The sequence below is a fragment of the Rhinoraja longicauda genome, chromosome 4, assembly GCF_053455715.1.
Source record: "Rhinoraja longicauda isolate Sanriku21f chromosome 4, sRhiLon1.1, whole genome shotgun sequence".
NCBI classification, from domain to species: Eukaryota; Metazoa; Chordata; class Chondrichthyes; order Rajiformes; family Arhynchobatidae; genus Rhinoraja; species Rhinoraja longicauda.
The window spans coordinates 19,505,234-19,527,081 of record NC_135956.1 but is presented as its reverse complement, the minus strand read 5'-3'; the positions used below and the strand labels follow the sequence as shown (position 1 = coordinate 19,527,081).

The 21,848-nt window shown below is 43.2% G+C and overlaps 1 protein-coding gene across 6 annotated transcripts in view; it reads left to right on the top strand.

The window, feature by feature from the left end:
- greb1l (GREB1 like retinoic acid receptor coactivator) overlaps nt 1–21,848 on the top strand; it is a 201,474-nt gene that overhangs the window by 87,426 nt on the left and 92,200 nt on the right. For all 6 annotated transcript variants that reach the window (XM_078397305.1, XM_078397307.1, XM_078397306.1 and 3 more), the window contains 2 exons: nt 6,524–6,683; nt 17,146–17,352. In XM_078397305.1, coding sequence (XP_078253431.1) covers nt 6,527–6,683; nt 17,146–17,352 — 364 coding nt within the window. In that variant the 5' untranslated portion in view covers nt 6,524–6,526. Of the gene's footprint in view, nt 1–6,523; nt 6,684–17,145; nt 17,353–21,848 lie in introns of those variants that run through there.

The following is a 21,848-nucleotide window of genomic DNA, read 5'->3' as shown; positions in this document are numbered from 1 at the left end:
GAAAAAGAACCTTAAATTAGATGCTAGGGAGAGGTAGAGTAATGTATATGAAATGTAGTTTTGTAAACTGATGTGTTACGCACTCATTCCCAGGGATCACAGTCTTTGGGTCTACCACGAGTTATGTTTGGAATTCCACAGACATTTAGAAGTGTTTACTTCACAAAAGAATCTGTGGTATGTCAAGGAATGGGACACTTTGATGGGACACTTTGGCAATTCAGTATAACATTCTTTTAATGATGACAAAACAGAAAATTATGTAGAAGTCAGGCTGCACTAAGAGTTAGAAACACGGATTTACATATGATTTGGGATATCTGCAGATTCCAGTTTTATTTTTTTATTTTGAAATATATCTACAGAAAGAATGTTTTATTTGTGGGGATATTCTTTGCAAATAGATTGTTTAAAAATAATTGGAGTATGAACTGGGCTGATGCTTGTGAATGTTTTTGAGCGTCTTAATAATTAAATAACACATAATTATTTCAACCGCTGTTATTTGCTCCCCCAAAACTATTGTTGTTCAGTTTAGTTTAGAGATACAGCGCAGAAACAGGCCCTTCGGCCCACTGAGTCCGCTCCGACCACCAATCCCCGCACACTTACACTATCCTACACACACTAGGGACAATTTACAATTACACCAAGCCAAATAACCTACAAACCCGAAGTCTGGAAGAGCCGTAGTGGTCGGTGACTCCATAGTCCGAGGGACGGACAGAAGATTCTGTGGCAGCAGGAGGGACTTGAGGATGGTCTGTTGCCTCCCTGGTGCCAGGGTTCAACACATCACAGACCGGCTTCAGAAAATCCTAGTGAGGGAAGGCGATCAACCTGAAGTCGTTGTGCACGTGGGCACGAATGACGTCGGGCGGAAGAGGAAGGAGGTGCTACAGCGGGAGTTTAGAGAGTTGGGAAAAGCACTGAGAAGTAGGACGTCGAAGGTGGTTATCTCTGGACTGCTACCGGTACCTCGTGCTGGTGAGGCCAGGAACAGAGAGATAGAGGGTATGAATTTATGGCTGAGGGGCTGGTGCAGAGAGCAGGGATTTCGATTTCTGGACCACTGGGATCTCTTCTGGGCTAGGGGTGACTTGTACAAAAGGGACGGGTTGCATCTTAACAGCAGGGGGACAAACATTCTGGCAGGCAGGTTTGCTAGTGTGACACCTGTGGCTTTAAACTAAGTAGTGGGGGGGAGGGGTTAACAAATTGTGAATATGAAGATGAGGTAAAAGGGAATACAGGAGATATTGCAAAAGACTCTCGGAAGAATGGGAACAGAAGTTCTAGAGCGGAAAAGAAATTAAGGGCAGGGCCAATTGTGAACGATGTGAGAGAGGAGGTAAATACAGAAGTTAAAGTGTTGTACTTAAATGCGCGTAGTATAAAAAATAAAGTGGATGAGCTTGAGGCTCAGTTAGTCATGGGCAAGTATGATGTTGTAGGGATCACTGAGACATGGTTACAAGAGGACCAGGGCTGGGAACTGAATATCCAGGGGTACACAACGTATAGAAAAGACAGACAGGTGGGCAGAGGGGGTGGGGTTGCTCTGATGGTAAGGAATGATATTCATTCCCTTGCAAGGGGTGACATAGAATCAGGAGATGTTGAATCAGTATGGATAGAAATGAGAAATTGTAAGGGTAAAAAGACCCTAATGGGAGTTATCTATAGGCCCCCAAACAGTAGCCTCGACATAGGGTGCAAGTTGAATCAGGAGATAAAATTGGCGTGTCAAAAATGTAATGCTACTGTGGTTATGGGAGATTTCAACATGCAGGTAGACTGGGAAAATCAGGTTGGAAATGGACCCCAGGAAAGAGAGTTTGTAGAGTGCCTTCGAGATGGATTCTTAGAACAGCTTGTACTGGAGCCTACCAGGGAGAAGGCAATTCTGGATTTAGTGTTGTGTAATGATCCTGATCTGATAAGGGGACTAGAGGTAAAAGAGCCATTAGGAGGCAGTGATCACAACATGATAAGTTTTACTCTGCAAATGGAAAGGCAGAAGGGAAAATCGGAAGTGTCGGTATTACAGTATAGCAAAGGGGATTACAGAGGCATGAGGCGGGAGCTGGCCAAAATTGATTGGAAGGAGGCCCTAGCAGGGAAGACGGTAGAACAGCAATGGCAGGTATTCCTGGGAATAATGCAGAGGTTGCAGGATCAATTTATTCCAAAGAGGTGGAAAGACTCTAAGGGGAGTAAGAGACACCTGTGGCTGACGAGGGAAGTCAGGGACAGCATAAAAATTAAGGAGAGGAAGTATAACATAGCAAAGAAGAGTGGGAAGACAGAGGATTGGGACTCTTTTAAAGAGCAACAAAAGTTAACTAAAAAGGCAATACGGGGAGAAAAGATGAGGTACGAGGGTAAACTAGCCAATAATATAAAGGAGGATAGCAAAAGTTTTTTTAGGTACGTGAAGAGGAAAAAAATAGTCAAGGCAAATGTGGGTCCCTTGAAGACAGAAGCAGGGGAATTTATTATGGGGAACAAAGAAATGGCAGACGAGTTAAACCGTTACTTTGGATCTGTCTTCACTGAGGAAGATACACACAATCTCCCAAATGTTCTAGGGGCCGGAGAACCTAGGGTGATGGAGGAACTGAAGGAAATCCACATTAGGCAGGAAATGGTTTTGGGTAGACTGATGGGACTGAAGGCTGATAAATCCCCAGGGCCTGATGGTCTGCATCCCAGAGTACTTAAGGAGGTGGCTCTAGAAATAGTGGAAGCATTGGAGATCATTTTTCAATGTTCTATAGATTCAGGATCAGTTCCTGTGGATTGGAGGATAGCAAATGTTATCCCACTTTTTAAGAAAGGAGGGAGAGAGAAAACGGGGAATTATAGACCAGTTAGTCTGACATCAGTGGTGGGGAAGATGCTGGAGTCAATTATAAAAGACGAAATTGCTGAGCATTTGGATAGCAGTAACGGGATCATTCCGAGTCAGCATGGATTTACGAAGGGGAAATCATGCTTGACAAATCTACTGGAATTTTTTGAGGATGTAACTAGGAAAATTGACAAGGGAGAGTCAGTGGATGTGGTGTACCTCGACTTTCAGAAAGCCTTCGACAAGGTCCCACATAGGAGATTAGTGGGCAAAATTAGGGCACATGGTATTGGGGGTAGGGTACTGACATGGATAGAAAATTGGTTGACAGACAGAAAGCAAAGAGTGGGGATAAATGGGTCCCTTTCGGAATGGCAGGCAGTGACCAGTGGGGTACCGCAAGGTTCGGTGCTGGGACCCCAGCTATTTACGATATACATTAATGACTTAGACGAAGGGATTAAAAGTACCATTAGCAAATTTGCAGATGATACTAAGTTGGGGGGTAGTGTGAATTGTGAGGAAGATGCAATAAGGCTGCAGGGTGACTTGGACAGGTTGTGTGAGTGGGCGGATACATGGCAGATGCAGTTTAATGTAGATAAGTGTGAGGTTATTCACTTTGGAAGTAAGAATAGAAAGGCAGATTATTATCTGAATGGTGTCAAGTTAGGAGGAGGGGGAGTTCAACGAGATCTGGGTGTCCTAGTGCATCAGTCAATGAAAGGAAGCATGCAGGTACAGCAGGCAGTGAAGAAAGCCAATGGAATGTTGGCCTTCGTAACAAGAGGAGTTGAGTATAGGAGCAAAGAGGTCCTTCTACAGTTGTACCGGGCCCTGGTGAGACCGCACCTGGAGTACTGTGTGCAGTTTTGGTCTCCAAATTTGAGGAAGGATATTCTTGCTATGGAGGGCGTGCAGCGTAGGTTCACTAGGTTAATTCCCGGAATGGCGGGACTGTCGTATGTTGAAAGGCTGGAGCGATTGGGCTTGTATACACTGGAATTTAGAAGGATGAGGGGGGATCTTATTGAAACATATAAGATAATTAGGGGATTGGACACATTAGAGGCAGATAACATGTTCCCAATGTTAGGGGAGTCCAGAACAAGGGGCCACAGTTTGAGAATAAGGGGTAGGCCATTTAGAACGGAGATGAGGAAGAACTTTTTCAGTCAGAGGGTGGTGAAGGTGTGGAATTCTCTGCCTCAGAAGGCAGTGGAGGCCAGTTCGTTGGATGCTTTCAAGAGAGAGCTGGATAGAGCTCTTGAGGATAGCGGAGTGAGGGGGTATGGGGAGAAGGCAGGAACGGGGTACTGATTGAGTGATCAGCCATGATCGCATTGAATGGCGGTGCTGGCTCGAAGGGCTGAATGGCCTACTCCTGCACCTATTGTCTATTGTCTATTGTCTATTGTCACCTGAGTTCTTGCTGACTATCGATCACCGGGCATCAGGTAGGTGCACAGAGTCCCTTGCCCAGAGCATGTGAATCAAGGACCAGAGGATGTAGGTTTAAGGTGAAGGGGAAAAGATTTAATAGGAATCTGAGGGGTAACCTTTTCACACAAAGGGTGGTGGGTGTATGGAACAAACTGCCAGGGGAGGTAGTTGAGGTAGGGGCTATCCCAACATTTAAGAAACAGTTAGACAGGTACCTGGATATGATAGGTTTGGAGGAGTATGGGCCAAAGGTGGGCAGGTGTGACTAGTGTAGTTGGTAAATGTTGGCCGCTGTGGACAAGTTGGGCCAAAGGGCCTGTTTCCACACTGTATAACTCTATACCCGTCCACACTATCATTCTTGCACACTAGGGGCCATTTTACAGAAGCCAATTAACCTACAAATCTGCCAGTCTTTGGGATGTGGGAGGAAACAGGAGAATCCGGAGGAAACCCATGCAGGTTAACATGGAGAATGTGCAAACTCCAGACAGAAGCACTTGAGGTCAGGATCAAACCCAGTTCTCTGGTGCTGTGAGGTAGCAGCTCTACCATCTGTGCAATGGAGCCTTTCCAAAGCAAGACTGGATAGGCTGTGTTTTTTTTTTCCAGGAGCAGGATGTGATAGTAGTGTACGAAATTATGAAGGCAGAAATAGAGTAGGTAGTAAAAAAATATTTGCCCTTAGCAGAGGTATCTAAAACTGGGGGGCATGGGCTTAAGGTTAAACACTGTTAATTTTCGAGGGGATTTGAGGAGGAACCTATTTCACCCCAAAGGTGGTTGGAATTGGAAATTGGCTGTCTGAGGAGGGTGGAGAGAGCAGAGGCTCTGACAACATTGAGGAGGCACCTAGATAAAGATTGAATCACCAAGACAGAGCAGGTTACGTGCTGGACATTGAGATAGCATGGATGGGTAATTGATGGTCAGCATGGATGGGTAATTGACGGTCGGCATGGGCATGATGGCCCATCTTGTTTCCTTGAGAAGCCAAAGGTGTAAAGCCTCCATAAGTTATGTGCAAGGCTTCCGTACTTTGAAGACAGACACAAAATGCCAGAGCAACTCAGCGAGCCAGGCAGCATCACTGGAGAAAAGGAATAGGTGATGTTTAAGGTCAAGAACCTTCTTCAGACTTCCTTACTTTGACTCTTTTTTTAAATTGTTACCTTATCAGAATATCTCTCTGTCCCTAACTTTGTCTGTATCTCACTTTAGCTGTTCAATTTTAACAGGGCCTACTTTTTGTGCTGTCCTCTAGTTTCCTCCCTTCTTGTTTGGCAATTTTGGTAAGAGCATCATTGGATGCAGATGGCCAGATATTTATGTGAAGCTGAAGGAAGTAGTAAAAATGTTATACTTTTAATTATTTCACAAGCTGGTAACATTATTTTTTCGTTGCCTCTCTGTGATAATGTTGAAAATGTTGATACTTGCTCGAGTTCAATTATACAGAAACTAGCAGGCCATTTTATATTTGACAGTAAAGAAAAATTGATACCAAAGGTGAGCCAATTTTGTTCTTATTTGAATCCCAAGTGTATAATGTTAATAAATTGCAGTGAGTTTTCCAGATTTGGCAAACCGTTTTATGATTCTGTGATCATGGTTACTTTAGTTTAGTTTAGTTTTTTAGTTTAGTTTAGAGATACAGTTTGGAAACAGGCCTTTCGGCCCATCGAGTCCGCACAGACTGGCGATCCCCTTACACTAACACTATCTTACACACACGAGGAACAATTTTACAGTTATAGCAAGCCAATTAACCTACAAACCTGTACGTCATTGGAGTGTGGGAGGAAACCGAAGTTCTCGGAGAAAACTCACGCGGTCACGGGTAAAACGTACAAACTCCGTACAGACAGCACCCGTGATCGAGATCTAACCCGGCGCTGGAAGCGCTGTAAGGCAGCAACTCTATCACTGCGCCACCGTGCCCCCCAATAGTTTATGCATGTCCACACAGATTTGGCCCTCTGCAGTGACTCACGGTGTTTGCTACACTACTTTGAAAAATAGAGGAATTTTAAAAATGAACTTTGTCTAGAGTAAGAAAATAATACTTTTTCAAGTTTTTTTAAAATTATGGTTATTGTAATTAATTCTTTGCATTTTACTGGACCCTGACTTTCTAAGCACCCTTCGGAATTATATTCAGAATACGATAATCAGATCTTTAATTTGTGTTATTATATACATTATGTTGTTTTTTCTTATTTTCAGACCATGGGAAATTCATATGCCGGGCAATTGAAATCTGCGCGCTTTGAAGAGGCTCTTCACAATTCAATCGAAGCATCACTTCGTTCCAACAGTATTTCTCCTCAACCAATTTTCTCTCAGCTTTACCTTGAATCCGATAAACCACCTCTGTCCCCTGAAGGTCAGGATAGCCATAGTTTGATTTCAATGCTCCTTAGGGGAAAATATTCGGTTTGTTCAACATTGTATTCCAATTACAGACTTGTCTTTTTGCTTCCACATTTACTTTCTATCTGAAATTGCGATATTGAACGCTTGAACATTTTTCACCGACTATTGGAATGTGTCAGATTACTTGCCTCAAAGTTGATCATTTATGTGTCGTCTAAGTGGGTACATTTTTGGGACAGGAGTGGTGATTCTGCTTTTCTGTGTATATCTAAGCCTTCAATGCAATTTGTTGTGGGAGGTGGTTGTGGGAGGTGGTCATATCCCTTATGACGTTATCTGGCTTAACCACCACGGCTGGCCATAGGTTCCAGGCACTTACCACCCTCTGTGTTTAAAAAAAAAAGATTGCCCCGCACATCTCTTTCAAACTTTGCACCCTCTCACCTTAAAGTTATGCCCTCTAGTCTTTGATTTTTCCATCTGGGGAAAAAGGTTTTGACTGTCTACCCTATCTATGCCTCCCACAAGCGCAGAACTTGTTTTTCAATTCAAACACAGTTCTCTTGAATTCAGTTTCAAGATGTCTGTGATACATTTTGTCCAGATAGGTAACAAACAGACTTTGAGAGAAGGCAGGCCTGTTTGCATTTTTAGGTGTGGAGAAACCTTCACTAAGATTAAACACTTAAGAAATTTAGACAGGTAAGGGAGCAAAGAAAATCTTGCCTTTACTTCTTTTACTTCTGTTTCTGGAGCATTGAAAATGGAGCTTTGCAGCCAATGCAATACTTTTGAAATAAATTTGCTATGCCAGTATGCAAATATATTTGCTAAGCATTTTTGAAATGTGTAATGCAGCAAACTACCATAATTAGCAGCGTTACAGTAACCAGATTATATGTTCTTAATAATGCATAACTGTGAGATAAATATCAGCCAGAACAGAGATTTTAAAGTGGAGCAACCCAGCGATATGAATATTGATTTCTCTAACTTCAAGTAACCCTTGCATCCACTCCCTCTCTGTCCCTCCCCCACCCAAGTTGTCATACTAGTTTCACTGTCGACATGTTGAGTTTCACGGCTTGTATAACTTGTTATCACCTATCCCACAGCCAACAATGGACCATTGTGGGCTCCACCTTTCCTTGATCATTGTTGCTTTTTGCTTATCTTTCATACTTTTGTTCTATGTGTCGTCAATATCTCTTGTTCCCCTTTCTCTTGACTCTCAGTCTGAGGAAGGGTCTCGACCCAAAACGTCACCAATTCCTTTTCTCCAGAGATGCTGCCTGACCCGCTGAGTTACTCCAATTTTTTGTGACTACCTCCAGAGATTTTAAACCTTTGCATCTCTTAATGCAACAGGATCTTTCACATCCATTTAGTTAGGTTGATGAACCCAGTGCATTGTATCTGAAATTGAATGGACAGGTTGTGTGCAGGGCCAAGACCTTGTAGGTTTATGGCAGCTGTGTTCATGTATTGAAGTGTTTCAAATTAATTCCCTACTCAAGCTGTTAGATCTCACTTTTGCCATACACATCCTTTATCAATTGCAAGATTGCCTTTCTGCCAGAATTTATCATGATGTTCTTTAACCGTTATACACGATTTGCCTTAAAACTGACTCTTCATCCTCCCTTGCATCCATTCATTCTTTTCTAGTTTGGGAGGTGACTGATGAGGGCAGTTTGGGAACCATAGACTTCCACAAGTGCTTCATTGAGTGAGTCAGTGGGTATTTTTTAGAAGGGGTGCAATCCTTTTGCCACATTTATAGGGTTTCTATGTTGACTTTCTCAGTGCCATTGCAAATGTTCTTTTTTCATTCTGAATGGGCGATGGGATTCTCACAAGTCAGTAGAGATCTTTTGGAAGTTTTGAGCATCCTTCAATCTTTTCCTCTCTTCATTAGGAATCTTCCCCTGACAGAGTTGCTATCATACGATCTTTACTGGGTTCTAGTGCTGGGCTTGCAGATAGTAAGTCTGGTTAATAGTAATTTGGGATAGACACAAAAAGCTGGAGTAACTCAGCAGGTCAGGCAGCATCTCTGGAAGAAAGGAATAGATGTAGTTTTGTGTCGAGACCCTACTTCAGACTGGGGGAGAAGGAGTCTAGAGAAATGTAAAGGTAAGTGTGAAAACGACAGATCAAAGCAGACAATGCTAAGGAATTGTAGAATGGTTCATTGTTAGCTGAGGGGAAGAGGCATACAATCAGTAAATTAATCACAAGGACAGTGGAACTAGCCAGATGAAATTAGTAATTTGGACCTTGGAGAGGATACAAACGTTCATTTGCTTATTCTTCTTGTGGAATTGGATGATTATATGTACTTAACACTAATGGTAGTACATCACAAATATAAGCTAAAAAGGAGTATATTTCTGCGGACAGATGGATACTGCACTACCTCCCCCTGGACGATGGAGTGAAATGCTTCAGAGAAGTTGAAAAAGGGCACCTAATATGGTCATTGCTGGTCCCTGTTATTCAACTCGGGTTTCATGCAAATGAGCCTCTCCCCTTTTAGGATGTTCCTGCTTTGCTTCAGTAGGCCAAGCACCTCAGTTATTTGGGCTAATCACAGAATTGGATCACGAGGTTATGTGCACAAAGGCAACAAACAGCAGAGTTACTGCAGTCATAATAATGAAGTGGGAGTAGATGATGTATTTGACTTGCAGTGCACCGACAGGCACAAGGCTAATCGCTCATTTCCATCCCACTGAATAGTCTCCAATAGTATTTGGCTTCTCCCCACTGCTACATATTACAATATGCGGCACAGTGATGCAGTAGTAGAGCTGCTGTCTCTAGTGCCAGAGACCAGGTTCGATCCTGACTACAGGTTTTGTCTGTATGGAGTTTGTACATTCTCCCTTTGTCTTCTCTGGGTGCTCCGGTTTCCTCCCACATCCCAAAAATGTGCAGGTTCATAGGTTAATTGCCCCTTGTGTGTAGGTTACGAAAGTAGGATATTGTTCAGGTGATCAATGGTCGGTTAAGGAACTGGTGGGCAGATGGGCCTGTTTTCACACTGTATCTCAGTCTGAAGAAGGGTCTCGACCCGAAACGTCACCCATTCCTTCTCTCCCGAGATGCTGCCTGACCTGCTGAGTTACTCCAACATTTTGTGAATAAATTTCTAAATCTAAAACCTTGCTCAGTAGTGCCATCTACTGTCCAGGAGCCGCAACCGCAGTAACTCAGGCAGCTCCATGAATTGGAAACTTATTGGCAAGAATGATAGAGAATGACTACTGAGCTGTTGTTTGCAGCGAATCTCATTTTGACTTCCGTGCCTGCGCAATGCAACATGCAAGTCAGGAATAGATGCCTTTGCAAGCCTGGTTTGCAGCCTGGTTTGAAAAGTTAGCTTCGCAGAAGTTAACTCCTCATATTCCACTTGGACAGCTTAAAACGCAACAGCGTGAAAACACTGAATTCACCAATTGTAGGTAACCTCTAACAACACCCCTCCCCTTTCTCCCCTACACGCCTCCCTTTCTTTCTGTTTCTCCTTGTGACAAAGCCTGGAGAGTGATAGGTGGATACAGGCCAGGGGAGTTTGATTGGTCAATGGTTGGGCAAAGGCCAGAGATGAAAAGATAAAAAGTATGAGATAAAGATAGAAGTATGAATTGTGAAGCCAGAGGAAAGAATTTAAGTAGAAACAAGGAACTGCATTTATTCACAAAATGCTGGAGTAACTCAGCAGGTCAGGCAGCATCTCGGGAGAGAAGGAATGGGTGATGTTTTGGGTCGAGACCCTTCTTCAGACTGATGTCAGGGGGCGGGACAAAGGAAGGATATAGGTGGAGACAGGAAGATAGAGGGAGATCTGAGAAGGAGGAGGGGAAGGGAGGGACAGAGGAGCTATCTAAAGTTGGAGAAGTCGACGTTCATACCACCAGGCTGCAAACTGCCCAGGTGAAATATGAGGTGCTGTTCCTCCAATTTCCGGTGGGCCTCACTATGGCACTGGAGGAGGCCCATGACAGAAAGGTCAGACTGGGAGTGGGAGGGGGAGTTAAAGTGCTCGGCCACCGGGAGATCAGTATTGTTAATGCGGACCGAGCGCAGGTGTTCAGCGAAGCGATCGCCGAGCCTGCGCTTGGTTTCGCCGATGTAAATAAGTTGACATCTAGAGCAGCGGATGCAATAGATGAGGTTGGAGGAGGTGCAGAACTGCAGATGCTTCTCCTTGTGCACCACCTTGACGTGCACCAATTTCACCCTTCCCACTTACATTCCTTCCTCTGGCTTCACCTTGAATGATTTATAACACTTCAATCCTTTTGTCTCACACCTTTTTTCAACTCTGTCTGCCTATCAACCATCTGCCTAGCCATCTACATATCAAACCCCTCCCACCTTTGTTCAACTATTACCTGCCATGCTTTGTCCTGCCCTCTCCTCTCTTCTAACTTTCATCCCCCCACCACACTCCAAAGAAGGGTCCCGAGCCAAAACATCACCTATCCATGTCTTTTTGCGATGCTGCTTGACCTGCTGTGTTACTCCAGCACTTTGTGCTTTTTTTGTTAATAAACCAGCATCTGCAGTTCCTTATTTCCACTTCTTCACATATGTGAACTTGTTTTTTTATTATGTTACTCAATCATTTCATTTCTTTTATTTAATTAAATAATTTACTTCACTAAGTGGACTTCTGCTCAATCTGGACCTCTAAATAGGTGATGGGGCATGTATGCCTAAGTTAAATGTTATTAATGGAGAAAACACTACAACTCTGACAGATTAACTTAGAATGGAATGATGTTAAGATGCACCAAGGTGCCAGATTCACCATTGTGAAGAGAAGGCTGATCCAGGTGCAGTCTCACCAAGCTACAACTGCAGTAGGACCTCCTTGCTCCTAAACTCAAATCCTCTTGCAATGAAGGCCAATATGCCTTTGGCTTTCTTCACTGCCTGCTGTACCTGCATAATTACTTTCAGTGACTGATGTACAAGCACACCCAGATCTTGTTGCACCTCCCTTTCTCCTAATCTGACACCATTCAGATAATAATCTGCCTTCCTGTTCTTGCCACCAGTGGATAACCTCACATTTATCTACATTATACTGCATCTGCCATACTTCTGCCCACTCACCCAACCTATCCAAGTCACCCTGCAGCCTCATAGCATCCTCCTCGCAGCTCACACTGCCACCCAGCTTTGTGTCATCCACAAACGTAGAGATGTTACATTTAATTCCCTCGTCTAAATCGTTAATATATATTGTAAACAACTGGGGTCCCAGTACCGAGCCTTGTGGCGCCCCATTAGTCACTGCCTGCCATTCTGAAAAGGACCCGTTAATTCCTATTCTTTGCTTCCTGTCTGCCAACCAGTTCTCTATCCATGTCAATACCTTACCCCCAATACCATGTGCTCTAATTTTGCACACTAATCTCTTGTGTGGGACCTTGTCAAAGGCTTTTTGAAAGTTCAGATACACCACATCCACTGGCTCTCCCTTATCCATTCTACTTGTTGCATCCTCAAAAGATTCCAAAAGATTAGTCAAGCATGCTTTCCCTTTACTAAATCTATGCTGACTTTGACCGATCCCGTCACTGCTTTCCAAATGTGCTGCAAAGCACCTTTAATAATCGACTCCAGCGTCTTCCCCACTACCAATGTAAGGCTAGCTGGTCTATAATTCCCCGTTTTCTCTCTTCCTCCTTTCTTGAAAAGTGGAGTTACATTGGCTACCCTCCAGCCCACAGGAACTGATCCAGAGTCGAGAGAACATTGGAAAATGATCACCAATGCATCCACGATTTCTAGGGCCACCTCCTTCAGTACCCTGGGATGCAGACCACCAGGCCCTGTGGATGTATCTGCCTTCAGTCCCAACAGTTTACCGAATACCATTTTCTGACTAATGTGGATTCCCTTCAGTTCCTCCCTCCCATTAGATCCTTGGACCCATAGTATTTCCGGGAGATTGTTTGTGTCTTCCTTAGTGAAGACAGAACCAAAGTACTTATTTAACTGTTCTGCCATTTCCTCATTTCCCATTATAAATTCACCTGTCTCTGACTGTAAGGGACCTACATTCGTCTTCACTAATCTTTTCCTTTTTACATACCTGAAGAGACTTTTACAGTCAGTTTTTATATTCCCCGCAAGCTTTCTTTCATGCTCCCTTTTCCCCCCCTTTTAATTAACCCCTTTGTCCTCCTCGGTTGAGTTCTAAATTTCTCCCAGTCCTCTGGTTTGCCGCTGCTTCTGGCCAATTTATATGCCTCTTCCTTGGCTTTAACACAATCCTTGACTTCCCTCATCAGCCACGGTTGAGCCGCCTTCCCAGTTTTATTTTTTCGCCAGGCAGGGATGAACAAATTCTGGAGTTCATCCATGCAGTCTTTAAATCTTTTCCATTGTATCTCCACTGTCAACGCTTTAAGTATAATTTGCCAGTCTATCCTAGCCAATTCCCCGTCTTACACCTTTAAAGTCTCCTTTATTCGAGTTCAGGACCCTTGTCTCTGAAATAACCAAGTCAATCTCCATCCTAATGCAGAATTCCACCATATTATGGTCACTGTTGCCCAAGGGGCCTTGCACAACAAAATGGCTAAATAATCCTTCTTCATTACGCAATACCCAGTCTAGGATGGCCTGCCCTCTAGTTGGTGCCTCTACATATTGGTTTAAAAACCCATCCCGTATACATTCCAGGAAATCCTCCTGCTCAGCACTGTTACCAATTTGGTTGGGCCAATCTTAATGTAGATTAAAGTCACCCGTGATAACTGCTATGCCTTTGCTACACGCATCCCTAATTTCCAGCTTGATGCTATCCCCAACCTCACTACTGCTGTTTGCTGGTCTGTATACCATTCCAACAAGTTTTTTCTGCCCTTGGCTATTTCGCAGTTCTACCCATACCGATTCTACAGCATCCAAGCTAATGTCTCTCCTTGCTATTGTATTATCTCCTCTTTAACCAGCAATGCCACCCCACCTCCTCTTCCTTTCTGTCTATCCTACCAGAACATCGAATACCCGTGCATGTTTAGCTCCCAGCTTTGGTCACCTTGGAGCCATGTCTCCATAATTCCAACCATATCATATCCCGTAACTGCTAACTGTGCATTCAATTCATCCACCTTATTTCGAATGCTCCTCGCATTAAGGCACAAAGCTTTCAGGTTAGTTTTTCTTATCTCCCTTCTACCTTTTGCTTCTCCTTTTATGGCCTTCTGTTTCCTTGCATTGGGTCCCATCCCCCTGCCCTGCTAGTTTAATCGTGACCTTTCCCACTCTCTCTTTCCCGTTAGCTGCACGGATACGCGTCCACGTTGTTGATTCCACGCCCCCCCCCACTTTCTAGTTTAAACCCACCCGTGTAGCACTAGCAAACCTGCCTGCCAGAATGTCGGTCCCCTTCCAATTAAGGTGCAACCCGTCCCTTTCATACAGGTCATCCCTGCCCCAGAAGAGATTCCAGTGGTCTAGAAATCTAAATCCCTGCCCCCTGCACCAACTCCTCAGCCACACATTCAGATCCTCTATCTCCCTGTTCCTACCCTCACTAGCACGAGGTACTGGAAGCATAATAGAAAACAATTCACAATTACTAAATAGTGATATTTAGTCTCCGTGTTTAGTTTAGAAGTACAATGCAGAAACAAGTCCACCGAGCCCACACCGACCAGCGATTCCCACACACTAACACTCTCCTACACTGGGAACAATTTACATTTTTTTTAAAACAAGCCAATTAACCTACAAACCTGCACATCTTTGGAGTGTGGGAGGAAACCGAAGTTCTCGGGGAAAACCCACGCAGGTCACGGGGAGAACGTACAAACTCCGTACAGACAAGCACCGTAGCCAGATTCCAACCAGGGTCTCTGGCCCTGGAAGACCTGTAAGGCAGCAACTACCACTACGCCCATGTGGTGTGAATAAATTCCATCTGGAGTACAACTCCGGTTACCAAATTAGATATCATAAGGCAAAGCACAGTGTTTCAGTATCTGAACTTCAAGGAGATATTCTATATTGTTTCAGGGGTATTCGATAATGTTTGTTTAGTGATGGGCGGCACGGTAGCGCAGCGGTAGAGTTGCTGCTTTACAGCGAATGCAGCGCCGGAGACTCAGGTTCGATCCTGACTACGGGTGCTGCACTGTAAGGAGTTTGTACGTTCTCCCCGTGACCTGCGTGGGTTTTCTCCGAGATCTTCGGTTTCCTCCCACACTCCAAAGACGTACAGGTATGTAGGTTAATTTGCTGGGTAAATGTAAAAATTGTCCCTAGTGGGTGTAGGATAGTGTTAATGTACGGGGATCGCTGGGCGGCACGGACTTGGTGGGCCGAAAGGGCCTGTTTCCGGCTGTATGTATATGATATGATATGATATGATAAAAACTGAGCAGGAATTTTGAAGAGTATTAACAATTCTAACCCTGAGAAATTGTTTACTGTGGCCTGAGGCAGAAAATCTCCAAGAAAAGCATGAAAGGAACTAAGGAAAGAGAACATGAATGGGAAGCACAGATCCAATTTACACAGTGGATGATGAATGTTCTTGCATGGATTGCCTAGGGAGGCATTTGAGGCTGATGTTATCAGTGATTCCAATAGGGATTTTGTGAGAAAATCAATAATAGCAACATGGGTATAAATCTGTGTGCTGACTTTGAATTTGAAGTCAGCCATGTGGATCAAAATGTTTTCTTCACTGTTGTACATTTCTATATTCCATGTGCAGTGTTTGTGGTCTAATTGGGAAAAGTGTGAGGGGTGGCGGTGAGATAAGCAGTGTTATATTGCAGGTCCCACAAATCATTCTTGGTTGTGCAAGACATACTTGATAGCATATCAGTAATGAGGCCTTATTGGAGCTGAATACTCTTCCAAGTTGCTTAAACATATACCACGTTAACATTAAAGGCTGCCATAAATTCAACATGTTTTTATCTTTCTTATTCAATGTAGAAGGGGGCCATTTGTCCCATTGAGTTTATGGACCAAGGTATGATTAGTTTAGTTTTAGTTTTAGAAATACAGCGCGGAAACAGGCCCTTCGGCCCAACAAGTCCGTGCCGACCAGCAATCCCCGCAAATGCTACCTCAATCAAATTACTTCCACCTCCCAAATGACTCTCACCTCAAATTATTACCCAAATTACTCTCACCTCCGTAATTCAACTCATTGTTCCTTGATGGGACCAAGGCTGTGATATGGTCTGGAACCAAGTGGTCTGTGAAGATTCAATGCTGCTCTTTTTATGCTTTCTCTAAAGATTAAGAAATCCTAGGATGAATGACTGGGAAAGGCAAGATCCAGCACTGGGGTACTTTTACAATTAATTATGGACCATGAAAAGATGGAATGTCCACCACTTCCTACTGATTGAAATACTAGATTGATTGATTGATTGAATGATTCAACATGGAAACAGACCGTTCAGCCTATTGAGCCCACGCCAACCTTCGATCACCCGTTCACACTAATCCTATCCCACTTTCACATCCACTCCTTACACACTATGGACAATTTACAGAGACCATCTAACCTACAAATCCACGCGTCATTGGGATGTGGGAGGAAACAGGAATACCCGGAGGAAAGTCAAAGGGATGAACGTGCTAACTCTACAAAGATAGCACCTGAGCTCAGGATGGAACCCGAGTCTCTGGTACTGTGAGGCAGCAGCTCTACCAGTTGCACCACTGCTGCTTTCATTAATTTGATCTGATGTGAATCACCTATCATCTGAATTGAAATCCTCCTGATCAGTAAGTCCACTGCAAACCCTGTCTCTTCCACCTCTCTGCTCCGTGCCCACACTCTTCCAGTGGAGGCTTTGCCTGTTGACAGCCAGCCAGCCTCTGAGTCCAGCTGGCTGCCAGCATGGAAATAAGGGAGAAAAATTGAGATGAGTTACTGCCGTGACATACAGCAGGATCTGCTCATCTCCATACTTCTGAGGAACCAAATACCCAATCCCTCTATCTTTTGGGCTCTTTATGTTTTCTTTTTAGTTTAGTTTATTCTCACATGTGCGGAGGCACAGTGAAAAACATTTTTTGGTGCGTGCTATCCCATCAGTGGAAAGACTGTATATGATTGCAATCACGCTGCAATCACAGTGTACAGGTACAGGACAAAGGGAATAACGTTTGGTACAAGATCAAGTCCAGTTAAGTCCAATTAAAGATAGCACGAGGGTCTCCAATGAGCTAGATGGTAGGTCAGGAACCGCTCTCTAATTGGTGATAGGATGGTTCAGTTCCCTGATAACTGCTGGGAAGAAACTGACCCTCAATCTGGAGGTATGTGTTTTCAAACTCCGGTACCTCTTGCCTGATGGGGAGAGGAGAAGAGGGAGTGAGGTTCATCCTTGACTATTATTTCCATTACCTTTTGGACGTATCGGCAATACACGGTTGAGCTAGCTTGAAATAATACCTGAAATTTGTTCTTAAAACAGATGTCAAGCCAAAGATAGAGGAACTTAATAAAGAAATTGAAGTCCATCGTTATACGCAGAGTAGCTCTTCTGGATTCCCAGCTGTACAAGTTGGCAATGGACTGGATAATGAGGAGGAGGAGGAAGAAGAGGAAATGTCTGAGTCAAACAGCCCACCTATTGCCTACATGCAGAAACATGTTCCAGAAGGATCCTGCACTACTGATGGTGCGTATGGCTCTATCTTCTGAATTGCTTTACCTGGCAACAGGGCCTCTGCTGAAATGTTATCTGAATGTTGATGCAGATGAATCATTAATGCTTTCTTTTTATTGCCAATCGTGAATCGTTTGAGACTGCTGTTGTTTCAATTACTCGGACAGCTGATCCTTGAGGCACCAGCACGGGATGGGTGGCACAGAGTGCTGGTGCATGGGTAATGCCTCATGATAAGGCCATAAGACATAGGAGCAGGATCAGGCCATTCGGCTCGTCCAGTCCAGTCTGCCATTCAATCATGGCTGATCTATTTTTTCCCCTCTCAAACCCATTCTCCTGCCTTCTCCCATAAATATTGTTAATATTTACTAATCAAGAACCTATCAATCTCCTCTTTAAAAATACCCAATGACTTGGGCTCCACTATGACAATGAATTCCACAGATTGACTACCCTTTGGCGAAATAAATTCCTCCTCGTTTCCATTCCAAACTACATACTTTTATTCTGAGGCTGTGCCCTCCGGTCCCAGATGACCAATGCTTCTAAATTATTAATCGCTGTTTTGTCATTAAGTTGTTGCAGGCGGAGACCGTAGGTTTTTCTCAGCCTTGGTGAAAGTCATCACTCGTCCATTGTTGGAAACTCCCAAAGACTTGAATAAGAATTTCAGAAACTTAACAAATACCACTGTAATTGTACAGCATCATTCCCAACATCTTGATGGAACACGTTGTAAATGTGCTGGGAAACATATTTTGTTTATGCATTTCTCAATCATATGAATAGATATATAAGTGGAGCAGTAGACAATAGACAATAGACAATAGGTGCAGGAGTAGGCCATTCAGCCCTTCGAGCCAGCACCGCCATTCAATGCGATCATGGCTGATCACTCTCAATCAGTACCCCGTTCCTGCCTTCTCCCCATACCCCCTCACTCCGCTATCCTTAAGAGCTCTATCCAGCTCTCTCTTGAAAGCATCCAACGAACTGGCCCCCACTGCCTTCTGAGGCAGAGAATTCCACACCTTCACCACTCTCTGACTGAAAAAGTTCTTCCTCATCTCCGTTCTAAATGGCCTACCCCTTATTCTTAAACTGTGGCCCCTTGTTCTGGACTCCCCCAACATTGGGAACATGTTTCCTGTCTCTACTGTGTCCAATCCCCTAATTATCTTATATGTTTCAATAAGATCCCCCCTCATCCTTCTAAATTCCAGTGTATACAAGCCTAATTGCTCCAGCCTTTCAACATACGACAGTCCCACCATTCCGGGAATTAACCTAGTGAACCTACGCTGCACGCCCTCAATAGCAGAGAGCAGCGCAGATTAAACATAAAACTATTGCCATATTTTTACATGGTATTACAAATGGGCCCTTAATAACAGGTTGTCATCTTAATGTTGAGAAATCATTCAAAGTTGAACCATTTACTTCAAGTAAAGACATCTTTCATAAGGCTTGCTCAAGGACACTAAATTGCATGACATAAGCAGATTCTTTCACTTTCTTGCTTTCGAAGGAGATTTGAGAGACAAACCAAGTTTGAATTTTTTGTAGGTTGCGGAAAGCATGATTTTATTACTAATTTTGTCAATGCTGTCTGCTGTAGTGACAAAATTATTCTCAGCTAGTATATAAAAGATGGTGTCATGTAATTATTCTCAGCTGGCATATAAAAGTTTGGACAATTTTCCCATCAATCGTTCATGTAGCTGAAGTATCAGAATGTAATTGGGATTAATTTGATATGCTCATTTACACTCAGTGGTTGCTAGTGAAATGGAGGCCATAAAAAAAACAGGCTGAATACACGTGCTTTAATTGTGTTAGGGAGTCAAACAGGAGTAAAGGGAGTCACATAGCTAGGACACGGAGGGAAATAGCCAGTCAATATTTTCAATTGAAGGGTCTCGACCCAAAATGTCGACTGTCTGTACCACTCCACAGATGTCACCTGAAAGCTGAGTCTCTCCGGTTGCTCTTTTTTTCGCTAAAGATTCCAGCATTTGCAGTCTTTTGTGTCTTTTTTACTATCATCCTGGACTGATTGGAAATTATTCTGTTCGTAAAGCCACTTTATAAGATTATGGGCTGTTTGCTTTGGTATGTTGTTTAGTTTTACTATAACATACAATGCCCTCCATAATGTTTGGGATAAAGACCCTTTATTTAATTATTTGACTCTGTACTCCACAATTTGAAACTTGTAATAGAAAAAAAATCACATGTGGTTAAAGTGCACATTGTCAGATTTTAATAAAGGCCATTTTTATTCATTTTGGTTTCACCATGTAGAATTTACAGCACTGTTTATACATAGTCCCCCCATTTCAGGGCACCATAATGTTTGGGACACAGCAATGTCCTTTAAATGAAAGTAGCAATGTTTAGTATTTTGTTGCATATCCTTTGCATGCAATGATTGCTTGAAGTCTGCGATTCATGGACATCACCAGTTGCTGGGTATCTTCTCTGGTGATGCTCTGCCAGGCCTGTATTGCAGCCATCTTTAGCTTATGCTTGTTTTGGGGGCTAGTCCCCTTCAGTTTTCTCTTCAGCATATAAAAGGCATGCTTAATTGGGTTCAGATCGGGTGATTGACTTGGCAACTCAAGAATTGACCATTTTTTAGCTTTGAAAAACTCCTTGAGCAGTATGTTTGGGATAATTGTCTTGCTGCAGAATTGAACTGCCGGCCAATGAGTTTTGAATCATTTGTTTGAACTTGAGCAGATACGATGTGTCTGTACGCTTCAGAATTCATTATGCTACTACCATCAGCAGTTGTATCATCAATGAAGATAAGTGAACCAGTACCTTCAGCAGCCATACATGCCCAGGCCATAACACCCCCACCACCGTGTTTCACAGATGAGGTGGTATACTTTGGATCTTCGGTAGTTCCTTCTCTCCTCCATACTTTGCTCTTGCCATCACTCTGATATAAGTTAATCTTCGTCTCATTTGTTCACAAGACCTTTTTCCAGAACTGTGGTTGCTCTTTTAAGTACTTGGCAAACTGTAACCTGGCCATCCTATTTTTGCAGCTAACCAGTGGTTTACATCTTGCAGTTTAGCTGTATTTCTGTTCATGAAGTCTTCTGCGGACAGTGGTCATTGACAAATCCACACCTGACTCCTGAAGAGTGTTTCTGATCTGTCGGACAGGTATTTGGGGATTTTTCTTTATTATAGAGAGAATTCTTCTGTCATCAGCTGTGGAAGTCTTCCTTGGCCTACCAGTCCCTTTGCAATTAGTAAGCTTACCAGTGCTCTCTTTCTTCTTAATGATGTTTCAGACAGTTGATTTTGGTAAGCCTAAGGTTTGGCTGATGTCTCTAACAGTTTTATTTTTGTTTCTCAGTCTCATAATGGCTTCTTTGACTTTCATTGGCACAACTTTGGTCCTCATGTTGATAAACAGTAATACAAGTTTCAAAGGTGATGCAAAGACTGGAGGAAAGTAGGTGCTGAGAGCTCTCTTATACCTGCATTAAGGAGGCAATTATTACGCACCTGGGCAATTACAAACACCTGTGAAGCCATGAAGCCAAACATTATGGTGCCCTGAAATGGGGGGACTATGTATAAACACGGCTGTAATTTTTACATGGTGAAACCAAAATGTATAAAAATGGCCTTTATTAAAATCTGACAATGTGCACTTTAACCACATGTGATTTTTTTCTATTACAAATCTCAAATTGTGGAGTACAGAGGCAAATAAATAAATGATGGATCTTTGTCCCAAACATTATGGAGGGCACTGTAGACTGTCAGCATTGTTGCAAACCACACCCATATTGATCACGTTAGCTGATACAGTGCAAATCATTAGCTTTAGTTTTATTTTTTTACTTTAGGGATACAGTGTATAAACAGGCCCTTTAGCCCACCACGCCAGCATCGACCATCCATCCGTACACTAGTTCTATCCTACACCCTAGGGACAATTTACAGAAGCCATTCACCTACAGATCTGCACGTCTTTGGAATGTGGGATGAAACCGGAGCACCTGGAGAAAACCCATGCTGTTACAGGGAGAACATACAAACTCCGCACAGATAGCACCCGTAGTCAGGATCGAACCTGGTTCTCTGACGCTGTAAGGCAGCAATTCTACCACTACATCACTGTGCCACCCCAATGCGCCACTGTACCACTCCAGAAACTGACAGAATGAAATGAATAAATACCCTGATCATTTTATGGCAGGGGTTAGAGTAAACCCTTGCATCTGCACCTAGCCTGTTCATGATTTGGTTATGAATAAAATTAGAACAACCACTCTAGATTTATCCTGCATCATCATTTCTTTTTAAACTCGATGAATAACATTGTAATATATTAGAGAAGGAAGGGGGGGGGGGTGATGTTTTGGGTCGAGACCCTTCTTCAGACTGAAGGTTTAAACCAGCATCTGCAGTTCCTTTCTACACATTGTAATATATGAGGTATTTTGACTGAAATATTATGACAATTTTGAATGTGAATG